The 22,741-nt window shown below is 44.2% G+C and overlaps 2 protein-coding genes across 2 annotated transcripts in view; one reads left to right on the top strand and one right to left on the bottom strand.

The window, feature by feature from the left end:
* BAHD1 (bromo adjacent homology domain containing 1) overlaps positions 1 to 17,021 on the bottom strand; it is a 63,630-nt gene extending 46,609 nt beyond the window's left edge. Inside the window, exon 1 of the mRNA XM_053382466.1 lies at positions 16,924 to 17,021. The gene's annotated coding sequence lies outside the window, so the exon portion shown is untranslated. The remainder of the gene's footprint in view (positions 1 to 16,923) is intronic.
* Positions 16,922 to 18,653, top strand: LOC128402669 (proline-rich protein 36-like; the record flags this gene model as incomplete). The annotated part of the gene is made up of 1 exon (XM_053366968.1): positions 16,922 to 18,653. A coding segment is annotated over one exon (1,272 nt), but the record flags the coding sequence as incomplete, so codon positions are not given.
* Positions 18,654 to 22,741: the final 4,088 nt, after the last annotated feature.

The following is a 22,741-nucleotide window of genomic DNA, read 5'->3' as shown; positions in this document are numbered from 1 at the left end:
CAGCAGAGCCAATTCATGCACTACATTTTTAGGGGCATATCTGAAACATCCCTAGTTATGCATCTAAAAATGTGAAGTACAGTGGTACCTCGGGTTACAGATGCTTCAGGTTACAGACTCCGCTAACCCAGAAATAGTACCTGGGGTTAAGAACTTTGCTTCAGGATGAGAACAGAAATCGTGCTCCGGCAGCGCGGCAGTAGCGGGAGGCCCCATTAGCTAAAGTGGTACCTCATGTTAAGAACATTTTCAGATTAAGAACGAACCTCCAGAATGAATTAAGTTCTTAACCTGAGGTACCACTGTATGAATTTACAAAAAAAACCCTGTCAAACTAGTAGTTACTATTATTATTATTAGTTATTTATCTATATGCTGCTTAATTTTTTAAAAAAAGTTTTCAAAGAGCTGTGAATATGCTTCCCAGCTGTGTTGGCTGCAAAACCTGGGCTAGCATACACCGTATTTTTTGCTCTATAAGACTCACTTTTTCCCTTCTAAAAAGTAAGGGGAAATGTGTGTGCGTCTTATGGAGCGAATGCAGGCTGCACAGCTATCCCAGAAGCCAGAACAGCAAGAGGGATTGCTGCTTTCACTGCGCAGCCATCCCTCTTGCTGTTCTGGCTTCTGAGATTCAGAATATTTTTTTTCTTTTCCTCCTCCAAAAACTAGGTGCGTCTTGTGGTCTGGTGCGTCTTATAGAGCAAAAAATACGGTGATTTGCTAAATAGCCAGTGTAACAAACACAAAGGCCCAAACTCCCTGCTTCTCTTCAGAACCCCCCTTTTCTGCCCACAGACATCTTCCGTTCATAAAATGCACACACAGTGTTTGCATCATCCTACATATCGGAAGAAAAACATCACAAACTCAACAAGCTTCTAAGTATTGCCACTTCTCTCTCTCTCTCTCTCTCTCTCTGTGTGTGTGTGTGTGTGTGAGAGAGAGAGAGAGAGAGAGAGAAAGAAAGAGAGAGAGAGAGAGAGAGAGAGAACGAGAACCCCAGATAATCAAAATCTTCACTGACTGGATTCTTATTCCTTCTCCAAAATCACATGGGAGTCATGCCATTAAAATATTGTGGTTTTGGAGTTTGCCTTTATTATGGATGACCTTGCAGAGCTTTGTTTGTCCCCTTTCACCAACTGAACCCAGGCTGAGCCTGTAGAAGGATACTCTGCTATGTACCTCGGAACAGCTGCTGTAGGATTTCTATTGAACAAGTGCCACACTCATTCTCCCCCCTTTTAAAAGCAATACTTTGCTTTTTTATGTCCCTTGGCCCTAATATTAATATATCCCAATTAGGGCTGGGCAATTATCAGCTTTTCAACATCATGATATATCACCAGCGAAACACTGTGGTCTGGCAATATACTGCGATGTTGAAAAATCAAGCTGTGTTGGCCTCAGACTGCGATGCACCGGGTGAAATTGCCACAGCTCTCACCGCCAGAGCTGACACAGTTTCACCCCAGTGCCTAGCGGGCTGGGACAAGGCAGCTTGTTTGTACGGCTCAGCTGGCAGAGCCATCCCTGGTGCTCCCCCCGCTTGCGCAGGAGTCAGCGCCAGGCTGTGGGATCCTTTAACCGCCCGCTCCTCAGCCAAGCAGTTAAAAGATGCAGGGGGAGGAACAAGCTGTATCACCACCTTGCCAGTGTAGCTTTTTTTCTCCCTCTGCACAGTATGAGGGCAGAGTGGGATGGCGGTTTCACCAGTGATATATTACTGAGTGAAGCCAACATTGCGGTTTGCTCCTCATACTGGGCGATGTATTGATATATCGCCTAGGCCTAATCCTAATCCTAATCGGAGCTCTTGAAAGTGCCTGGTCAATTGAACTAAGGATCCACCCAACCATTCAGCTACAGTGTACACATGCAAGGAGAGATATCTGGAAATCTCAGAAGAATCACAGCCTAGCTGACCGTGATCACTGGACTGAGAAAAACATGCACACAGGGACCTTGGAACCAATACTATTAGCTACCAATTCTTGTGGATAGCTGAACTTCTGCACACAAACTCAGTAAACACTAAAAACATTCACTTGGTCACAAATAACTTAGTATCATCCACTGCCAAACACAGATTATTAATCCTAGTAGGCATGTAAACCAGCTAAACGTTAGACCAAATATTGCATTAACAGCATCATTTATAAATTCACTTTTCTGGATGCCTTTCCGATCTACAGGACACAGATGAAACGCAAGGTGTTCTGGCTAAGATTGTCCATTCAAATAGTTCTGTGTAATTCAAAAGCTGACTGCATCATATCAACGCGTTTGTATTTATAAGATGCACATGCTACTTTCCCAAAAAACTATGCTAAACTATGCAGTTTCCATCAAACACTGAAAAGGTATTACCTGAACAGAATACATGAGCAGAAACCAAAGAATATGAACAAGAATGTTCAAGAATAATAATAATAAAAAATTTTTTTTAAAAACACCCTCTTATCACCAGCACACACACACAAAATTTGGCCACACCACTGATATGCAGCGAAAATCTGCTTAACAGCTTTTGTTTCCCAAAGGCACATTTCTCAAGCCATGCATTTTATAGACGCAGTCCTTCCCACTGCAAGCGCCAGTCTACCAAGCAGCGATCCCTTTTTAAGCCTCCTCATGCTTTCATAAGCACCTCCTGCGTCTGCCCCTAGACCTCCTGGAACATACCCATCCCAGCAAGAGAAAGAAACCTTTGCCTTTATCACTAATTGTATCCTCACAGAAGGAAAGATCAGATAAATCCCAAGACAGGCACTTCTATCCGGATTGCACACAGGCCAAGCAGCCACATACAGTAAAAGACACACATCTTATGTAGTTAAACCTCCCAAGCGTGAGGGGGAAAGTGGAATCATTACTTCCATGACCTCCATAGAGCAGCTATGATTCCGTGGCCTCTAGTAGTCTTCCTTTTCGCTGATCAAAGGTACGTCTCACACTCCACCATTTGACGGAAGAAAATAGATGCTCTTCTCTCCCGTCAAGTAAACAAGTAAATTAATGGCACTGAGAAAGCAACTTCAAAGGTGTTTTGAGTTAAAAACACTTCACAAACTTTACAACTTCTATCTCGTAGAGAGCACATTTTCACACCCTTTATTGGAAGTGTGTATTGGTTTTTATCATCACAACAAAAACATTTCATTTGTGGAATATGAAATTTTGGAAGTACACTACAGTCTGTAGAAGCCAAATAGTGAAGTTCAGCAGAATATTGCACCTGCCAAGTAAGGTATAGGTGGCAAGCCACAATTCAAAGCAGAATACAAGGTTATCACATGCTGGTTACAGCACTAGTCCTGTACCTATTCTACAGATACGATTGAAGAGCAACCTGCAGCTGCAGCCCACTCCTATGGATAGACTCAAGAGCAGTGTTTCCCAAACTTAGGTCTCCAAGCTGTTTTTGGAGTGCAGTTCCCATCATCCCTGACCACTGGTCCTGCTAACTAGGGATGATGGGAATTGTAGTCCAAGAATAGCTGGAGACACAAGTTTGTGAAACACTGCTCAAGAGAGCTGTCATGCAGAAGGTGGGTCAGACTTGTTCTTGGCTGCTCCACAAGGCAGGACTAGAACCAACCGGTAAAAATTGCAGGGAAACAGATTTTAATTATACAATAAGGGAAAGCTTCCTAACCCTAAGAGCTTTGAGCTCTGGGAGGTGGTGGGCTCCCCTTCACTGAAGGCATTTAAGCAGAGGCTCCATGGTCATCTATTAGGGAGGCTATAGTTGCACCCTGCATGTAGATTTCACACTGAGCAGGGGGTTGAGCTAGTCTGCCACTACAGTCCCTTCCCGATCTATGATTCTAAGTCCCACAATGGGATATTACTGTGCACAAGACAGAGGCTGGTACCAAACAAAGTTGTCCTGTTTGTGCCAGGGCTTCTGCTTGAGCAACAAAACTTCACCTTTCCTTTCCCCTCCCTGTGCGCCCCCCCCATTCCGCTCGGGAGGGTTGAGGGAACCACGTAAAGAGATTTGGGGGCTGCATGAAGTTCAGTTTTGTAGGATACAATCCTTGAAGTCATAGATGAAGTTCTTCCTCATTTCTATCCCTGCAGAGAAGACTAGTTTCGTTTTTAAGATGGCAATCTTCACTAGGCCAAGCCAGGGAGGCAAGACCTATTTCTATCCCATGGCCTCCTTTCACCCTAATCCCCAAAACCAGAAACACCTTCTTTAGCATTGCCAACAATACCTGTTCTCCATGTATGGATGATTAGGAAAACAACACTTTCTACTCTCTATAGGTTAGCCAACAACAGCACCAATTCAAGTTTTATTATCATTTATATCCTGCCCCTCCTCTCTCAAAGGAGCCCAGGTCACATTCCAGAAGCAAAATAATGTCTACTAAGGCTTCAAGTACTCAACCATGTTTTGGTGGTACCACGGGTGTTATTAGGTCTTTGCTGGTTGTGCTTACATTGCTGGGCACTACTGACACAGCAGCAATTTTTCATGACCAAAAGCCACTCTCATTCTACAGATGCTTATTCCAGTATTTACAGCCTAATCATCAAAAAGAATTACTACCCATGGGTACAGAAGTACATGAAGGTGTATACAAGTGAGAGAGAAATCCCTTGTGCTTGGTTCTTTGCTGTTCTGGTACCAATCGTTGTTCAGCTTCTTAAGTCTGATGTTGAATGATCCACCATGAAAATGTTTCATGAAAGCTTGCTATGAGCTGCAATAGTGCAGGAAATTAGTGCGAAAATAAAATTACAAAATTGCACCTCTGGCTACCAGAGACGTCTCTCAGACCCAAACCCTCTCTTCCCAAATAATCTTTGCTACATATGCTAAACAGTTATTACCAAGGATCATGCTATTTTTGCAAAAATTACTTAGGCCATCACTTGAGGTCACCTTCAAATGCAAACACCACATCTTGGCCAGCATTACCCAGCATGAAGGACTGGGTGGTGCTGGTGTCCCAAAATACAAGCTCTTAAGAGGCAGAAGGCAGGAGCTGCAAGGATGGTTTTGTCATGCAAGTAGAGAGAACCAGCTTTCTGTGCTGCATACTTCATTTGGTCCTTTGCAGTCCATACTGTTCTAGTCGTTACTTTAATAACAAATGTTATTAAATATATATATGAAAAATACAGACCGAAAACAGTAACCATAATCAAGCTCCCACTTGGTCCAACACAAACACAGAGTATGAGAATTAACCTTATTCTTATTAAGATTTATATACCACCCTTCATCAAAAGACAGTTCAGGACAGTTCACAAGATTAAAAACACCAGATAAAAGCACAAATCAATAGCTAAAACAGAAACAAGAAAACAGGATGGTATAACCAGTGCTTTTTCTCCCCCCCTAGAAAAATAGGTGTCGGTGCTCACCATTAAATTATTATAGTGTCACACTTTTAAACAACTGCGTGCCCTTGAGTACCCCCCTTTAAAAAAGCACGGGGTATAACCAAAAGGCCTTTGTGACTTCAAAACATTATAGTCATAAGGAAAGTCAATCAATTCTATATTTCCGGTCATAGAATAATAGAATCATAGAATTGTAGAGTTGGAAGGAGCACAAGGATCATCTAGTCCAGCAGTTCTCAACCTGTGGGTCCCCAGATGTTGCTGGACTACAACTCCCATCATCCCTGAGCTCTTGCCTTGCTAGCTAGGGGTGATGGGAGTTGTAGTCCAACAACATCTGGGGACCCACAGGTTGAGAAAGGCTGATCTAGTCCAACCCCCTGCCAAGGCAGAAATCTCAGCTAAAGCATCCATGACAAATGCTCATTCAACCTCTGCTTAAACACCTCCAGACCTTTGATAAATGAAAGACAACATATTTTCTGAAGAGTGTAGCATTTAGTAGTATTTTAAGACTTTCTGATAAAATGCTTTCCATGACAGATTCATTGACATCCAATGAAGCTAAATGTTGGAAGATTTAGGACAGATAAAAGAAAGCGCTTTTTCATGCGGTGCATAGTCAAACTATGACGCTCGCTCCCCTAGGAGGTAATTATGGCTTTAAAAGAGGATTAGACAAATTCACGGAGGAGAGGGCTATCAATGGCTACTAGCCATGATGCCTAGAAACTACCTCCACTGTTGGAGTTAGCAATGTTTCTGAATACCGGTTGCTGGAAATCGCAGGAGATCAGAGAGTGCCCTTGAGCTTGTGTTCTGCTCCCTGGTTTCTCACAGGCATCTGGTTGGCCACTGTGAGAAAAGGATGCTGGACTAAGACGGGCCACTGGTCTGGTCCAGCAGGCCATTCTTATATTATCATCAGTGTCCAGATCACAACTGACATATGTGAACGTATGCACCAAGTACAGGATGTGGACTCAGAAATCACATACACACAGAGAGAGCTTGGGTATTGTATGAATATGCCAAACTGACTAACAAATAGGCCTGGACATTGTTTGGGGGACTTGTTCTGGGGGAAACAGCCCCAAAGTTAGCCTTTGGTCAGTTTTAGAAATATCAAACAATGATAATGACGACAGCCCTGTTCTAACTTGCTGTAATGATGATGATGCAGCAGGCTGTACAGAAACATCCAGGTTTACTGTACATTCGCGTGCTGCCCTAATAGAGGGAACAGGAAAGTTCTTCACCTGATGTTAACATTTCCAGGACAGATGACGCCGAACAAAAATGCAGAAAAGCAATGGAGAATATTGCTTGACTAGCAGTGCAGACTAAACGACTTTAACCACTGTGATGAAAATAGCCGTTTTTTATGTACTTACGTTTTCTCTAACTACTGTAGAATTGTCGCATGGTGGGAGTTATAATAAATGAACCCCTGACCCATGAAAAGATTACACACACTGTCTCGATCTCCCCTAGGAAAGCTGGAAGCGTCACATTTTGCATGGATGCCCCCAGCTGCAGATTCCAATGCCTGCTCTTCTTGTTTTCTTAGAGCTTAAAAGCCTCCCTCCCTAACTGCTTGCTTTATACCAACGAGTCCAGGTGTTAAGCAGTTTCTTCAACCCATCAATGCTATATCAAACCGTTTCTTGCACATTCCTGCCACTATTTAGCAACATTTATGTCTCTTTATGGTTGCCGAAGTCTCCCCAAACAATTCAGTAGGGAATCCAGGATTTTGGCTTACCCACCCAGCTTCACATAGACAATTCTTGTTTCAATGGAGCTTCAACCTTTACCCCAAACGTTCATATCTGCATGCATTTTTTGCATGAAAAATACTTTTAACTAAGCTAGAGTGAAGATGCATACAGCATAAGTACATCTTAGTGTCTGTACTGCTAGCAATCATGTAAAGTTTGCTTTATTTACCTTTCAGGAATCCTTTGGGGATTTAAAATGGTATATATAGCAAACTTAGGAATATTAAAGGTAAAGGTAAAGGGACCCCTGACCATCAGGTCCAGTCGTGACCGACTCTGGGGTTGCGGCGCTCATCTCGCTTTATTGGCCGAGGGAACCGGCGTACAGCTTCCGGGTCGGGTCATGTGGTCAGCATGACTAAGCCGCTTCTGGCGAACCAGAGCAGCGCACAGAAACGCCGTTTACCTTCCCGCTGCAGCGGTACCTATTTATCTACTTGCACTTTGACGTGCTTTTGAACTGCTAGGTTAGCAGGAGCAGGGACCGAACAACGGGAGCTCACCCCGTGGCAGGGATTCGAACCGCCGACCTTCTGATCGGCAAGTCCTAGGCTCTGTGGTTTAACCCACAGCACCTTAGGTATTTTTAAAAAAACCAATTTTGCACATTTTATACACATTATGAAATATTATTCACAGTCATAGTTCCAAAATATTAAAAAATATAACTGAATCCATGTGCTACATCCCATTAGTATATTTTTGCCATCAGAAAAGGAATTATTTGTCTTCCTTCCCTACATTTCACTGTCAACCTTAACTATTTTAATTATTTCCCACAAACTCACTAGAGACTTCCAAAGCAGGTGCACTTTCTGTCTTGCTATCTCTATTTTCACTGCCATTATGTTGGAACCACTTTAGCATCCTTTTTGCTAATACTCAGACATCTAACATATCCAAGTAAAATCATTTAGCAAACTAGCCAAAAGTACTTATATTCATCACCTGTGGAAGATAAGCAGTTAGCTGGAAAAGTGTACACGCATGTGCATTCCGCATTTTTTAAAAATTCACCTCTGCTAAGATACTAAGTAGAATTAAACACAATCACATTCTTGAAAGTTCAATAGACTGTCATATCTAGAAACTGGCTAGTTTTCCCAACCAATTAAAAAACCTATTGAGATTAATGGATTAACAGCAGTAAGAAAATGGACCCTGTGTTCTAAACAATAATAATGTTACCTGCTACATTAAAAGATATATGAGGGATTGTGACAGGATAAGAATACCTTAGAACACAAGGATACGCCACTCTTGTTTACTCCAAGTTAAAATAAACGATAACAATACAAAGGTGTGAGAATACATTTTTACATTATGTTCCTCCTTTATAACCAGATATCCATTTTGGACTGATACTGACTGATCCACTAAGATGAAGGTGGATATTATTTTAAAATGTTCTTGATAAAGTATATACTTCAGAACAAAAGAGAAATAAGTTTAGCCATTTACTGTTATCCATGATATTCCATATTGATTCTACTGATCCTGATCTCTTTAAATCTTATCAACTAAAGGACTGTGTTTGTTTGAAATTAAATCCTAGAGTTAGAAGTGACTTTAATCCCCAAATATTTTATTGAAGGTTTCTAAGGAATTTGAAAGAAATTATGTCTTGCTTTTACAGCTATGTGATATGAAAAGTCATAAATTCCGACTTGGCTGTTAATCCAGGACGAAAACTAAACTCATTCATTGGTGTTGTGGTTTCTTTTTCCTTCACGTGCCATATTAATCAATTTTGGCCCTTTAGATAAAAATCCTCCCCTTTCCTTTTTTTTCTTTTTTCTTTTCCAATTAGAAAAAGGGTTCCCATTACCCACTGAAACACAACTGGCTCATGGATAACATAAAACTTTGCCCCAATGATATAATGCATTAGTCTGTGCAAAACTGAAGGTGAAGGAATAATTCCAGTGAAAGAATTAAGCACCACTAAATTAAAGAAGTATAACTTTCATCAACTCCACAGACCTATTGTATTTTGCTCCTCTTAACAGTTAAAAAAAATACTGCACTTGAAATCCTCTCAGGCTGGAACTGTCTGGAATTGGATTTAAAATCTCCTGCCCAAAAAATGCCCCTTTTTTCAAGGCTATCAACATAATTAACTCTATACAGCAATCTTCTGAAATCTGCATTAGGTTCGTATCCTGATCCCATGGCAATTTTGCTTCTGTATGCATTTCTTGCTGACTTTTCAAAGTTGCCTATACAATCTCTCACTGCTTTGCCCTTGTTCTGTTGCTACTCTAGCGAATGAATCAGCCGAATGTCCTAGCAGAACACAAGAGCGTCATCAATAAAAAAAATGTGTTGTTGTTGCTGCTGTTGTTTAAGGCAGCTAATACAGGTATATGCAGAAACGTCACAAGTTACCGTAATTTATTTGGGAAATCAAGAGTGAGCAACCTATTGTATCGCAAGGAATTAGCTCAGCACAGGGACTCACTCATAATTTTGTTAGTGCACACACACAACCCACGGTTTCATTACCTCGACCAATCCAAACTTTTGTTACGTAGCACACATTCACTGTGCAGTGCTCCTTACTTTCTCTATTTTGTTCAATACAATTAAATTACAATTATGCACAGGACTATAATGGCGATTTCCAATTAGTTCAATTGATTACTAAAAACTAGAAGTTGTTCCCACAATAGCCTCTTTGCATTATTCCTTCATCTGGGTGTTTACAGCTACTTATGTAGGTTAGTAGGGAGAGGAAAATATGCATTGCACAGAAGCAAAATCCAAATGTGTCATCTCAGTATCCTCTACTTGATGATCAAGGCTGGTGGTGAGTTTTCTTTTTTAATTAACAGATGTTAATTAAAATAGTTATGTTACTTGTGGTACCAATTGATAAGGTATAATTGCATGTCTGACTACCAAGGATCACCAACTATTTCAGCTGTTTTGCATCTAATGATTGCTGGGAGTCGAGCTTCTGTACTGGAATAAGTCTGAACAGTATCTGAATAAAAAGTATTCCCAGCCTTCTATTTCAATAAAAGTTTCAAATACTGTGCAAGAAGCACCAGCAATTTTTTTTATTTTAAAAAAGGATCACAAGGCTGAGGAAAACAGTCTCTTGTCCCAAGGACTGACTCCTCCATGTATTCATCTCACATCCTCAACACATATTAACGGACCAACTTTTTAACAACCATAGCCTGAAATCAGGGAGGCACAAGGCAAATGCAGGAGGAAAAGGAGGCCAGAGGTGCCTACCAGGTTCAAAGAGTTACTCAGCAGCAACAGCCACTGAATAGTAGTTACTGGAGCACATGGCAGGACAACAGGCCCTGGTTAAAAGACTTACAGTCTATAGTTTGACACAGAGAACACAAGAACAGGCCAATGGCCCATCTAGTCCAGCATCTTGTTTTCACAGAAGCTGATCAGTTGCCTGTGGGAAGTTGCAGTGGAGAGGAAGGGGTAGGAAAGACCCACAGTATAAACAGCCTTCTGCTACACAACTATGGATATACCGTGTTTTTTACTCCATAAGATGCACTTTTTTCTTCCTAAAAAGTAAGGGGAAATGTCTGTGCGTCTTATGGAGTACATGTGTGGTGCCTGGAGCAGATCATGCTTTTTTTTTTTTTTGAAAGAGGGAAGTGGGTGTTGAAACAAAGCCGCTAATCACCAAGCGATCGGGGAGGGAGATAAGGGAGCTAGAGATAAAGGAGGCTGCCTAGGAGGGGGGAGATTAAAGCCCATGGATCCTCAGGATTTTTGCATTGGGTCACCCCAAATTCACCATCAGATCACATAGCATGTCCATGACTACAGCCTGCACCAAAAACACACCCACACCCACTGTTTCTTGGGGCCACAATGGCGCAAAAACCGTGGTTACAAAGCACAGATCCACATGGATTCTCAGGATTTTTGCATTGGGCTACCCCAAACTCACCGTCAAATCACATGTCTCTGACCACAGTATGAACCACAGAAATCATACATCCACTGTTTCATTCAGAATACCCCCCCCCCGTTTTCCTCCTCTAAAAACTAGGTTCGTCTTATGGTCAGGTGCGTCTTATGGAGCGAAAAATACGGCAACTTAATGTCTCTGTCCCCGTAAGATATTTTTTATTCAAAAGGACAGTATCAAAGAGTTACTGTTCTATAAAAAGCTGTGATGGGCTATAAAGAAGTCAACATTCCATTTGATTGTTTGTTTTGTTAAAGGAGGAGAACAGAAGCCTTCAGAAAATGGCACAGAAACCTTCAAGGATTGGTTCAAGGAGGAGCTGTAAATATTGTGACAGCAGATTCGGTACTGCTACGTGAATGACGGGGTATCATTAGGAGTGTTTCTTATAAGGGAAACAAATGGGAGAATGGTGGAAAAATGCAAAGCTGTCTATGAAATGTCACACTGCGCCCCACTTTAAAGGGTCACTAATCCCACAAACATTAGGAGGAGGACCCAAATCTAAAGAGTGTCTTAGGTTCTCTCACTGTCACCTATATGAAGCTTTGCCTCAACAAAGGGCCTCTTTAAAAGTGCTGTAATAAAGAATGTTGCAGACTGTGTTCATAGAGATTAAGGCAGGTTTTCAACAGGAATGTTGGGCTCGGGGTTCTATCTAATGCTTAAGCAAATCCACTCAGAGATCAGAGGATTTCTGGTCCTAAAGGTGCTCCGGTTTTCTCTTTGCTTTGAAAGATCAATGACAGGTGCCTTACTGGGGCAAAGGTCACAAAGAGGAAGCATCCAGAATGAAACTGACAGGTCTTGCTTACAGAGGGAATGCCCACCATTCTGGACCTTGCAGTGATTCTTCTCTTAAAAGAATGAAAATGAATCCTTTGCTTGAATCAATTTGCTAGAAAATTCTGTATTTTTAACAAAGTCTCTCAAAACGGCATTTAACCCGTTTGCAGCATATCAACTGCAGCTCGCTTGATGCAGCATCACAGCTGAGGAGTGTGGACTCGAAAGTCCTTGGTCCTCACAGCAAAGTCCTTGGTCCACCCCACCTGCAATAAGGTCATAACAATACAGTGGAACCTCGGGTTACAAACACTTCAGGTTACAGACTCCGCTAACCCAGAAATAGCACCTCGGGTTAAGAACTTTGCTTCAGGATGAGAACAGAAATCGTGCTCTGGCGGTGCGGCAGCAGCGGGAGGCCCCATTAGCTAAAGTGGTGCTTCAGGTTAAGAACAGTTTCAGGTTAAGAACGGACCTCCAGAACGAATTAAGTTCTTAACCCAAGGTACCACTGTATTGACCTACCTCGCAGGACAGGAAGTTATAAAAGATTGCAGAAATATGCATTCAAAATTATTTGAATAGGCATTGAAAATGCACGTTATAAATACAGTCGTACCTTGGAAGTCAAACGGAATCCATTCCGGAAGGCCGTTCAACTTCCAAACTTTCAAAAACCAAATCACAGCTTCTTATTGGCTGCAGGAAGCTCCTGCAGCCAATCAGAAGCCGCGGAAGCCCTGTCAAACATTCGGGTTCCAAAAGAACGTTCGCAAACCAGAACAACCACTTCCGGGTTTGCAGCATCCGGGAGCCAAAACGTCTGAGTTCCAGGGCGTTCAGGATCCAAGCTATGACTGTACTAAGTCTTCAAGCCCTGCTCCACAATCCACTGACTAAAATGCATTGATAGGTAAACAGTGCAAGGCTACTGTTTTGGCTTCCAGACTTCGGAAGTATCTAAACGCTTGAACGTCCAGCCCCCACTTTGATTCTGCTTTGGCATTTCATGAAAAATGATACTGCTCAGCAAGGCTCTGGTCCATGACTCTGTGCTCTTCTCTTTCATGATGATGATTTTACGCTGGGCTATTTCTTCAGAGCCAGTAGTTTTGATTAAAAATAGCAGAACGTTGTTAGCACCTTTAAATACTCATTAATGGAAAGTAGAGTGAAGAATAAAAGTATTTTAATAAATAATATCCACTTCCCTTCTATTTTGAGATGATTATTAATGCAGGCAAGAATTCCAGTCTGGGGCCCGGTACATACAAGAGACTACCTGCAAGGATCCCTTCAAACCTTGTTTTCTATGACTGATTTACACACTTGACTAAGACGAGAAACCCATCTCTAACAAGGACTCCAGATTTCTGTTCACCTGCTTTGAGCTGGGAACATAGGAGAGGCCACATCTAACTTCTCCAGAAGTGCAACACAGCACGACACTACTAGCGTACACGTTAAGAAAGAAGAAGATTTCAATAATTAAATGTTGGGCTTACTCTTTCCCAAAGTTCGCAAATGGCCAAAGACGCTGCAAATCCTCCTATCCTTTTTAACGTATTTCACACTTATTCAGTGTATATGTACGATGGTGCAGCTTGTACAGCTTTTCCTGCCTGCTTTATACTGAAATTATATTCAATATTCACAATGTTCTCCTCGTTCTTCATTTGGATGCTTAACAGGTAATCCTGTTCTGGCCCATCTTCACTGCTACATGCTGGTGCCTATTCTCACCTTTCACTTTTGTCTGGTTCATCTGACTTTAAGCAAGCATGGACAAAGCCCCCTCGATGTCCAACAGAGAAGCTACTGCTTTTCTAATACTAAAAAAGTGTTGAGCTGTCAGCACTAGAAAATTCCTTTAGACCAGGTACTTCCCGCCCCTGTGTGGCAAGGGGCTTCCTATTCTAACTGTAATCAAATATTGGATGGGTAAAAATCAAACAATACAACTTAAAAAACACAGTAAGCAAATGAAAAAGTCAGCATATATCCTTGAAGAGAAGCATGCACTAGATCAGCTTACAAACACGATACAAGATTCTTGCACCAGCAAATATTCTGATTTATTATGATGCCAGAGATTCTTTCAAATGCATGAATTCCTCAAGCACTCTGTAAAAGTCCCTTTGGAATGTCACAAGGAAAATTTAGCATTGCGCCACCTACTTGAAACCAGAACTCTGGATCTCAATCCAATCTACAGAACACATCTAGCAGCTTGCAAATGCCCTGTAGGCAAGAGCTTTACACAGGGATAATTTGGAAAGAAGGGCAGCCAGTGAAACCAAAACTCAAAGCCACGGTTTATCCATAGATTCACCAGGTGATCTCAGGCATCTGCCTTGGATCAATTTCTTACAAAATGGAAATTAACAAAAGTCGATGCAATAAGGAAATGTTACATGCCTTAAGGATTAGTCAGGCTACATATCTAAATAAATAAAACATAATGATCCATCTAGAACTGGCTAATCTCATAAAGTCAGAAGCATCCGGAAAGGAGCAAGAGCTGATCGCCTGAAGTTGCTTTCACATTTTACTACAGAAAGCAACACAAGCAACCGGTTTTATTTTCCATACAGATAGAAACAAATGGAAATCAGTGTCATCTGACTCTTAACTTTATTCCTCTACACATATGACAAGAAACCCTAACTTGGAAATAAAAACAGAAAGGTACTTTCCTAATCCTAACATTATTCTTCTACGTAAACACAGCTTCCAGATTTTAGAAGCGCAAGTCAGATGTGTGAACATGTGGTCTACATAATGAAACAGAATGCCTGATGTTCCACACTGTAGTTATGCATAGGGAGTGACATACACACTTTTCACAAAACAGTTGTCCAACAAGCAACACTGAGTTGCTACAATCTGAGTCCAAGATTAATTTAATGCTGTTACCAAACATTTTTAGAACACTCATGAAGTACCACAAGAACCCCTAAAGATAATTTTCGCAATACTACTTCAATCCTCTTTTCTGTTTTTAAAAGAAATGAAGTTCTAAAATGAGCCTGTAAAAGGTTTTTAAACAGGCTGGAGATATACATTGTGGATGACTAACCAATCATATTTTAACCTTCCCACAATTTTGCACATCACCTGCAAACAGAAATGTTCCATCAACTGCACCATTTCAGTTCTCCACCCATTCCTGCCTATTCAGAAGGCTATGGTGGGAGGGAGGATAACCTGTCAGAAACACTAATGTGGATTTCATTCTGGGTACCCATTTGTTCGCTCTCTGTTGCAACTGTCAGACAAGGAAGGGAAGGGGACTTCTTACGTACACTCTCTTGCTACTCTTAGGACATGAGGAGGGTGTGAAAACTGGTGTTAGCATCTTCTCCCTAAGTGCAAGGGGTGACATTTAAAACAGGAGAAGAATGAGCTTGTGAATAGTGATAAAGTACATTCCAGTATTCCTTACTGGAAGGGAAGAAGATTCCAAATTTGATAGCCAATGCACTCAAAAATGTACATCTGATTTTGGCCTATGCAAACACTACACATCCAAGTTGTGATAAACAGAGAAATACCACACAAAACAAATATTTATATTCCCTGAACTATTAACAGTTACAAAATAATTATCTTCAGGAACAAGTAATACATTTGCTTGGCTCCCTTTGTTTTTGCTACCACTTCTCAAACGTCTTCCACTATTTTGATGGCAGCTTTCAAATATCACAGCAAATCAGTAACTTTACTTTGCCTCACTGAGGCATGTCTCTTGAGCCAGTGTCAAGTTATTAAGTGCCTTGTTCTTTCTAGAGAAAACCCATCAAGATTCAGTTTCCGATGCCTCTTTCCCACGACCACTTTCTTTTTTTAAACCCTCTTAGGTTTGATCGCTTCTGTTCTGGCGCTCGGTTCCAAGTTCCTGTTCCAAAAGACCCCTCACGAGAAAGAGAGAGTGTTGCATGCGTCTTTGTCTTTTACAGCCCATTTTAAACAGGACATCTGTCTCTGTGTCTGGCTTATCCCAAAAGGTGCCTCGGATAGACACAGCAGCCCTCTCCCAACTAGGAAACAAGACTGGGTGACAATGTCGTTTTCCAAGAGGCAGGGGACAAAATTAGGAAGGGGGGAAGGAGAGAGAGAGAGAGAGCGCGAGCGCCAAGGAGGCCCTTCACGTGGTCTCCCATGGGTTCAGTTCCTGCCTTTCCCCCAGATGAATCGGGAGGGGGAAAGGGGGTGTTGTTTTCTCGATCGTCGATGTAAAAGTTAAATGGCTTTATTACATAACTTTAGACCTTAAAGCTAATCCCAGGAAGCGAAGCGGCAGCCTGACCCTCGCTCGCATGATCCAAGTGGGCCACCGGGGAGTCGTTGCCAGAGCTCAGCCCACCTGCCACCGGGGGCCATTTCCTCCCTGCTCTCCGGCGGCCGGGTGATGGGCGGGGAGAGACGGGAGCAGCCCCGAGTGTCCTTCAGCTCGGGCAGAGGACCAGCCCGTGGGCCACGGCGCCCTTCGGGGAAGGGGGATCGCCGCCCACCCCCAGCGGCAAGGCAGGCCCCCGGCGACACACACACTGGAAAGGGAGAGGAGGAGGTTGCAGGGGAGCGGCGGCGGCGGCTGCTACTGGAACCGCAGCCAGCAAACCACCCACCCACCGTGACACGAGGAAGATCAGGGAAGCGGGCTGAGGCGCCCGGAGGGACACGCTGCCTGAAGACCGCCACCGATCGTCCTCTCTCCCTCCCCTCCAGGGCCCCCATGCCGGCACCAGCCGGATCCCAGCAGAAAGTTCCCGGTGGCCCCCGGGCTGAAGCCTGCGCGCCGACTCGTCCCGCAAGAGCCGCGCCCCCCTCCGCCCCCCGCTTCCCCGGCGGCACCTGTTCCCATCACCCGCCCGCGCCCGGCAAGTTCCTCGACGCTGCGCCTTTCCAAGCACCGCCGCCGCCGCCGCCAGCTTGTGGGGCTCGCGAGGCTGGCGGCGTCGGCGGGCGGAGCCCCATCGCGCTGCCGGCCGGCCGGTGCAGATTGACGGGCTGACGCCGAACTCGCTCGCTCGCACTCACCGGGGCGCTGGCGGGCTGCTGCTCCTCCGTCGTCGTCGTTGCCGGCGCTGTTCGGCTCAAGCGGGCCCACCCAGGGCAGGCGGAGGCCCCGGCCGGGCTGGAATCCGGCGGCTGGAACGCCCCAGGGCGCCCGAGTCCCGGGCTCCACGCTGCTGCGTCAGCGCCGCCTCCTCCTCCTCCTCCTTCGCCGCCGCCGCCGCGTAGCCGCCCGGCTGCGGGATGGGGACTGGAGGCGCGCCCCCTTCTGGGGCCCGCGCGCTCAAGGCCGGAGGAGGGGGCGGCGGCTGCTGCTGCTTCTCCTGCTCCCGCCGCGGCTCCCGCTCCCGCCGCTCCCTCGGCCGAGGAAGGCTCGGCTGCCGTCCTGCCGCCGCTGCTCCGCGCCCGCTGCTGCTGCTGCTGCCGCCGCCTCCGCGCCCGCCGCCGATGTGCTCTAACTCCCCGAAAGCAGCAGCGGCAGCAGCGAGCCCCTTGCTCCGCTCAGGCTCCGTCCTCCCTTCCTGCTTCCTCGTCGGCAGCCAATCGGCGCCCTCCCCAGCGCCGTCCGCTCCGACGCGCCCGCCAATCGCCAGGCACCTGGCCCGCCCCCGCTAGCCAATCTCCGCACCAACCACCCGCCCCAGCCAAGTCCCAGCGCAGCTTGCAAGGCAAGGCAGGCAGGCGAGGCGGGCGGCTCCCAGCGGACACGGCATGGCCACGGCCGCCCAGCCGGGGGAGGGGCGTCCCCACGCGAGCGGCAGCATCCTCCGCGCGCGCCCCGCCCCCCCGCCGCCCAACCTGTCTTCTCGGCAGCCCCGTCGCGCCTCTAGTCCGCCCCATCGCTCTTTTCCCGCCTGCCCAAGTCCCCATCTGCTTTTCCCATCCTCCCCTGGACGTGAGCGGGGCGGGGGCGCCTTCCCTCCTCGCCTCGGCCGCCCCTCGTGCTTCCCCACGCGGCTTTCCTCGCGGGGAAGAGAAACGCCTCGATGAAGTTTATTTAGCCCGGCTCCGTCCGTCCCCCGCCCCCCAAATTCTCCCCCTCCTCTTCCCGTCGCTCTTTCTCGCCCTGTCACACAACGGACTAGCCGTCACCTTGGTCGGCCACCAACAGCACCCTCCTCCTCCTCTTCCATTCGAGCGCCTCTTCCTTTGTTGCATCCAGTCCCCTCGGGAGATCTTCCATATTCAGGTCACCGGCTCTACTTGTCAGTCACCGTCCACCAGAAGCCGCCCACATCGACCCGAGCCCCTCTGCTTTCTACCCATCTACTTTGCCCAGAAGTTCCTAGGCTAGCAATCCTGCTTTCCCTCAACTTTCCCTTACTTGTTGGACTTTCATCTCGACCAGTCTCTAAAGCTTGGAGGAACATTTGTACAGCTAAAGAAGAATCGCCGCCCCCCCAAATCCCCCATCTCCTTGCTGGCATAAGGGAAGGAAAGGGGTGGCCTTAGCAGTCTCACTTCCACTGTTGGGTACTAGACTGTCCTTGCGCCTCATCTCTGCAACAACAGGGCACCTGTGGACCATAGCTGTGCACACCATAGACAAATGCAAGCTTGATTGCATTACCATTTAAAATGATTACATAGCACTGAATATTGAACCAAGTCCTCAGCACAATATCAAGGCTGCAGAATAAATGAGCAAAACATTGCATGCACCTTGGTAATGTTCATTGTGTGTGTGTTCCTCTTTCAGGGAGCCTAATGTGAAAATGTCAGGTTAATACAACAGGCTTTTCAATTTTGCCTTCTAACTGCCTTCTAATGTTCGTTCATTCTCATTTTCCAGTTTTGCTCATAGAGAATCAAAGGTTCTTTGCTCTGTGCTGCAAAAGACTTAGTTTGGGGGCATTTAAGCTGATCATTTACTGCAGAATAATCTCTTGAAGGCTGTGGGCTACCTACCCTCAGGCTGTTTGCAGGTTGCGACCTTTTGAGCAGCTGGAATTTAATTCCAGGTCCGCACATTATCCACCTTAGATCACACGCATGCACTCTACCACCCCAAATTCTAACCACATTAAGCTACAATGACTGATAAAAGGCCACATGAATGCATACATAATCCATTTTGCTTCTCAAGCTACAATTCCCTAAAAAATGAATCAACAAGTAATCCAAGAGTACCATGACACTAGCCTACTGCGTGTACATGATTTCACTTTTGTATTCCTTGTTAATTATTTTGGAATAATTAACTACATTTCTCTTGCTATAAACAAACACTACTATAAATTTCCATTTCTGCTGAAAGCATATACACTTTTTGCAGTATTTTCCAGGAATTCCAACAGAAAGTGTTTATTTTCCCAGGAGATGGGGGAGAGCCCTTGCCCTGGGTGAATGTGGGCTCAATATATGGCGCAACAGTGAAAAAAGGAAAAAGGTAGTGGTTCACATTCGATTAGTTTTAATACACTTTAATATAACAGAAATTAAAGTCATCTACATCTGCAGGCATCTTGGCTTCTTGTAATTTTGCTCAACTCTTCTTGATCTTTCTGGTGCTCCTTTTCAGTTGCTGCTTCTGCATCTACTTACATGCTTACTGGTTCATTCACATGAAGAATCACAAGGCAACTCCTGTAGTGGTGCTTTGGGATATATAGGCAACTCCTATAGTGGTGCTTTCCAATAAATGAAAGCTCCTGCTTTCATTTATTGGAAACCACTTCCAATGTTACATGCCCGTTATCTGAGGATCTAATATTTACAGGCCTAGTACTTTCTCAAAGATCTGCTTATAGTTGGCTCACAGTTCCCCAGATGTCATTCCATGACATCATTATCACGATAATCTCTTAGACACTAACAAAATTCAGTTGTAGCTGAAGTGTTTATTTACCGGTATATATCAATCTCAGATCAGTTTCTAAAAATGAATTGAAAATTTAAACACTGCTTGTGATTTGTGATCATAGGAAAGGGTGAAAGGTTCAGAAAGGGGGAAGGGAGGTTCCCTTCCTGTCACTACTTTCTAGAATTTACAAGACAGTGAGATCAAGTTGTTCTGAGAAGTGTAAGGAGGTCATCCACATCAAGTGATCTTAAGCATGCATGTTGAATCAGGTGCTTGAAGAAGACTAAACTTCAATCCCCAAGAGCAATCCCTGAAACACTGGTTCAGCCAAGGATATATGCATTAAAAATGAGGTCCACATATGAAAAGTGAGAAATTTCATTTCATATGCCTAGAGCAGCAGCAATCCTGGTTTTTGTATAATTTCTGTTTTGTTTGTTGGGGAAATGTCTACATTTCTTGGAAAAGTGTCTGAATTACAACACATTTCTCTGACTCATCTTAAAATGAAGCAGCTGTCACTGCTGGATTCTTTAAGAATGATTTCTTTAAACGGGGGCATCTTCTGCTTCAAAATACTTACAGATGCATCACCCCCCCTCCCCTCAACTCCCCCTGCCTCCCAAAATAGCTTTGTGAAATTGCTATCTGTTCAACTGTTTTAAGATACAAGAACTCTGAACAGCGACACGATGAAACAATTTCTGTATCGCTGTGGGGTTGGTTGTTCACAACAGCTAGAGATTCCAAGGATGCTATCCCACATCAACTGGGCTAGCAGAGATGGCGCTGCCCAGGTGTAGCCAAGTGTTGCTTAAAGTAGCAGACAATGCTGTACTTTTTCCTTTAGGGTACTGGTTGCCACACTTCCAGTTCAGAATAAGCCAGAGAACAAAGCAGAAACCTATGATTTGGGCAGAGCCTAAGAGCTTAGTAGAACTGGAGGTGTGGTTGGTTGTTTTGCACATCATGCTAAGTCAACCTTTGGCCTATGTTGTTCCACATTCCTGGAGAGTGTGGCCACTTAGTGCCTTCTCCTAAAAAAGCAAACACAAGTTGCAAACCTTGGTTACAGCTTGTAACTTGACTGGAGGAAGCCAAACCACAAGGTCGGGTTCGGATGACATGCTAAGCCGAACCAAACTATGGCTTAGCTTGCAGCAGCAGGACCAGAGATGGAGCCATGATCTTTACTTCTGGAGGCCACACACACCCATATTCCCACCAAAGCTTAGTGTTTGGTTTAGGGTTATGTGTGAACCAGGTAGTTTTTAGAAAGCGTTTCCAGGGACATGATAAAACATTTGCTCCAGTTTTAATTGACTTTGAATATATTTACTGACTGAAAATAAAAATACTAAATTGAAAGGCTCTGAATTGACTAGAAGGAATGGCCATTTCTTGATTCCGTGAACCAGATTCATATGCACACACAAATAGCACAAGACAAGCTTTCTGTGTGATAGTGCCCTTAGTGGCACACCGCCTTCTCAATCTAACTAGGTAACCCATGTTGGATTTAGGGTGGTGTGGGTGGTTCCCCCCCATAGGGCACTGAGCCAAGGGGGTGCAAAACTGAGTAGCTCCATAATTGAGAAGATCCATTTGGGGGCACTAAGTCCAGCCCTGTTGGTAACCCCCCGAACTTGGATGTCAGCAGGATAGAGGAGGCTGGAGTTGGTTGCTAATTTCCAACTCCTTATTAAAAAGTTCAAAGCACAGCTGCATGAGCAGTATGAATAAGGAACTGAATTCTATATGCACCTCAAATTAAGCCTTGGGGCTCCTAAATGTGGCCTGGGGTCACACCCATTAAAGCGCTGTATGGAAACTCCATTTTGACCAAAGAGAGTGCTGTTTTTCTTGAAAAAGAGTTTCTCTTTGGCATAAGAACCTCCCTAAAACCAAGGGCGCAGGGGCATATAAAATTCCATTTATTTTTCAGGCTGCTTATGTAGGAATACAGAACTGGGACCTAACAAATAACCTTATGGGAAGAGCTCAATGGTAGAGCATCTGCTTTGAAGGCAGAATGTCCCAAGTATCACCAGGTAGGGCTGGAAAAGACTCTTCCCTGAAACCCTGGAGAGCCACTGCCACTCAGCTTAAGTGATGCTGAGCTACATGGACCAATGGTTTGGCTCTGTGTAAGGCAGATTCTTATATTCCTATCCTCAAGTGGGTAAGAAGGGCATCAACTCATTGACATGAAATAGCTCTCTGGTCCTCCAGTCACATAATAAAATGTAGTGTGCTCCGGGGCTTACACGTTTTACTGAAAATAAAGTCATTTTATTTTCCAGTTATTTTCATGCTTGCTCAGTGCTTTGAAAAGCTTTCAAAGGCTTTTTATGATGCTGTACATCACCTGCTGTGTTTTGTTTTTGTTTGTTCTCCCCCCCCCCAAGAAGGCGGTATATAAATTCATTCATTCATTCATTTACAAATAAATGCTAGCATACTTCCATTATTTTCATGGATTTTTATTATTTAATATTATTATTTATTGGATTTCCTACATACCCTTCACCATAAGTTTCCAGAATGGGTTACAACAATATAAAAACCACAATATAAAAATCAGTACTAGTGTCTTTTTTAAAAAAGCAGAAAATATGGTGGGCCCTGAAAATGTTCTACCATACTAATCCACAACTCCTCCATGAGGTCTTGTTTTTCTTGCACCATAGACAGCGGAAGATTCTTTTCAACACCTATTTCCGGATGGGCAATAGTGTCAGACTGTATGGACTGCCTGAAACAATTTCCTGAAGGCCACCCAAAGGGTTGCAGCTGGATCATTGAAAGATCCCCAATTCCCAAAACACTAATAAGAACTTGGAAGTTGTCTGAGATCATCAGCGGGAATGTCCAGAGGGGCAGAATGAATGTTTTGAACAGGAGATACAACTATAGACCAGCTTGTGGTTAAGCAGCCAGCCCAGAGCTTCATATACTGAATACAAGAGACTTTGGAATATATTTTTGAAGTATATTTGTAATCCATGAGTGGTTATTGGTGTCTGTGACAGCTATAGG

Source organism: Podarcis raffonei, chromosome 1, assembly GCF_027172205.1.
Source record: "Podarcis raffonei isolate rPodRaf1 chromosome 1, rPodRaf1.pri, whole genome shotgun sequence".
NCBI classification, from domain to species: Eukaryota; Metazoa; Chordata; class Lepidosauria; order Squamata; family Lacertidae; genus Podarcis; species Podarcis raffonei.
This window is presented reverse-complemented; position numbering and strand designations above follow the sequence as displayed.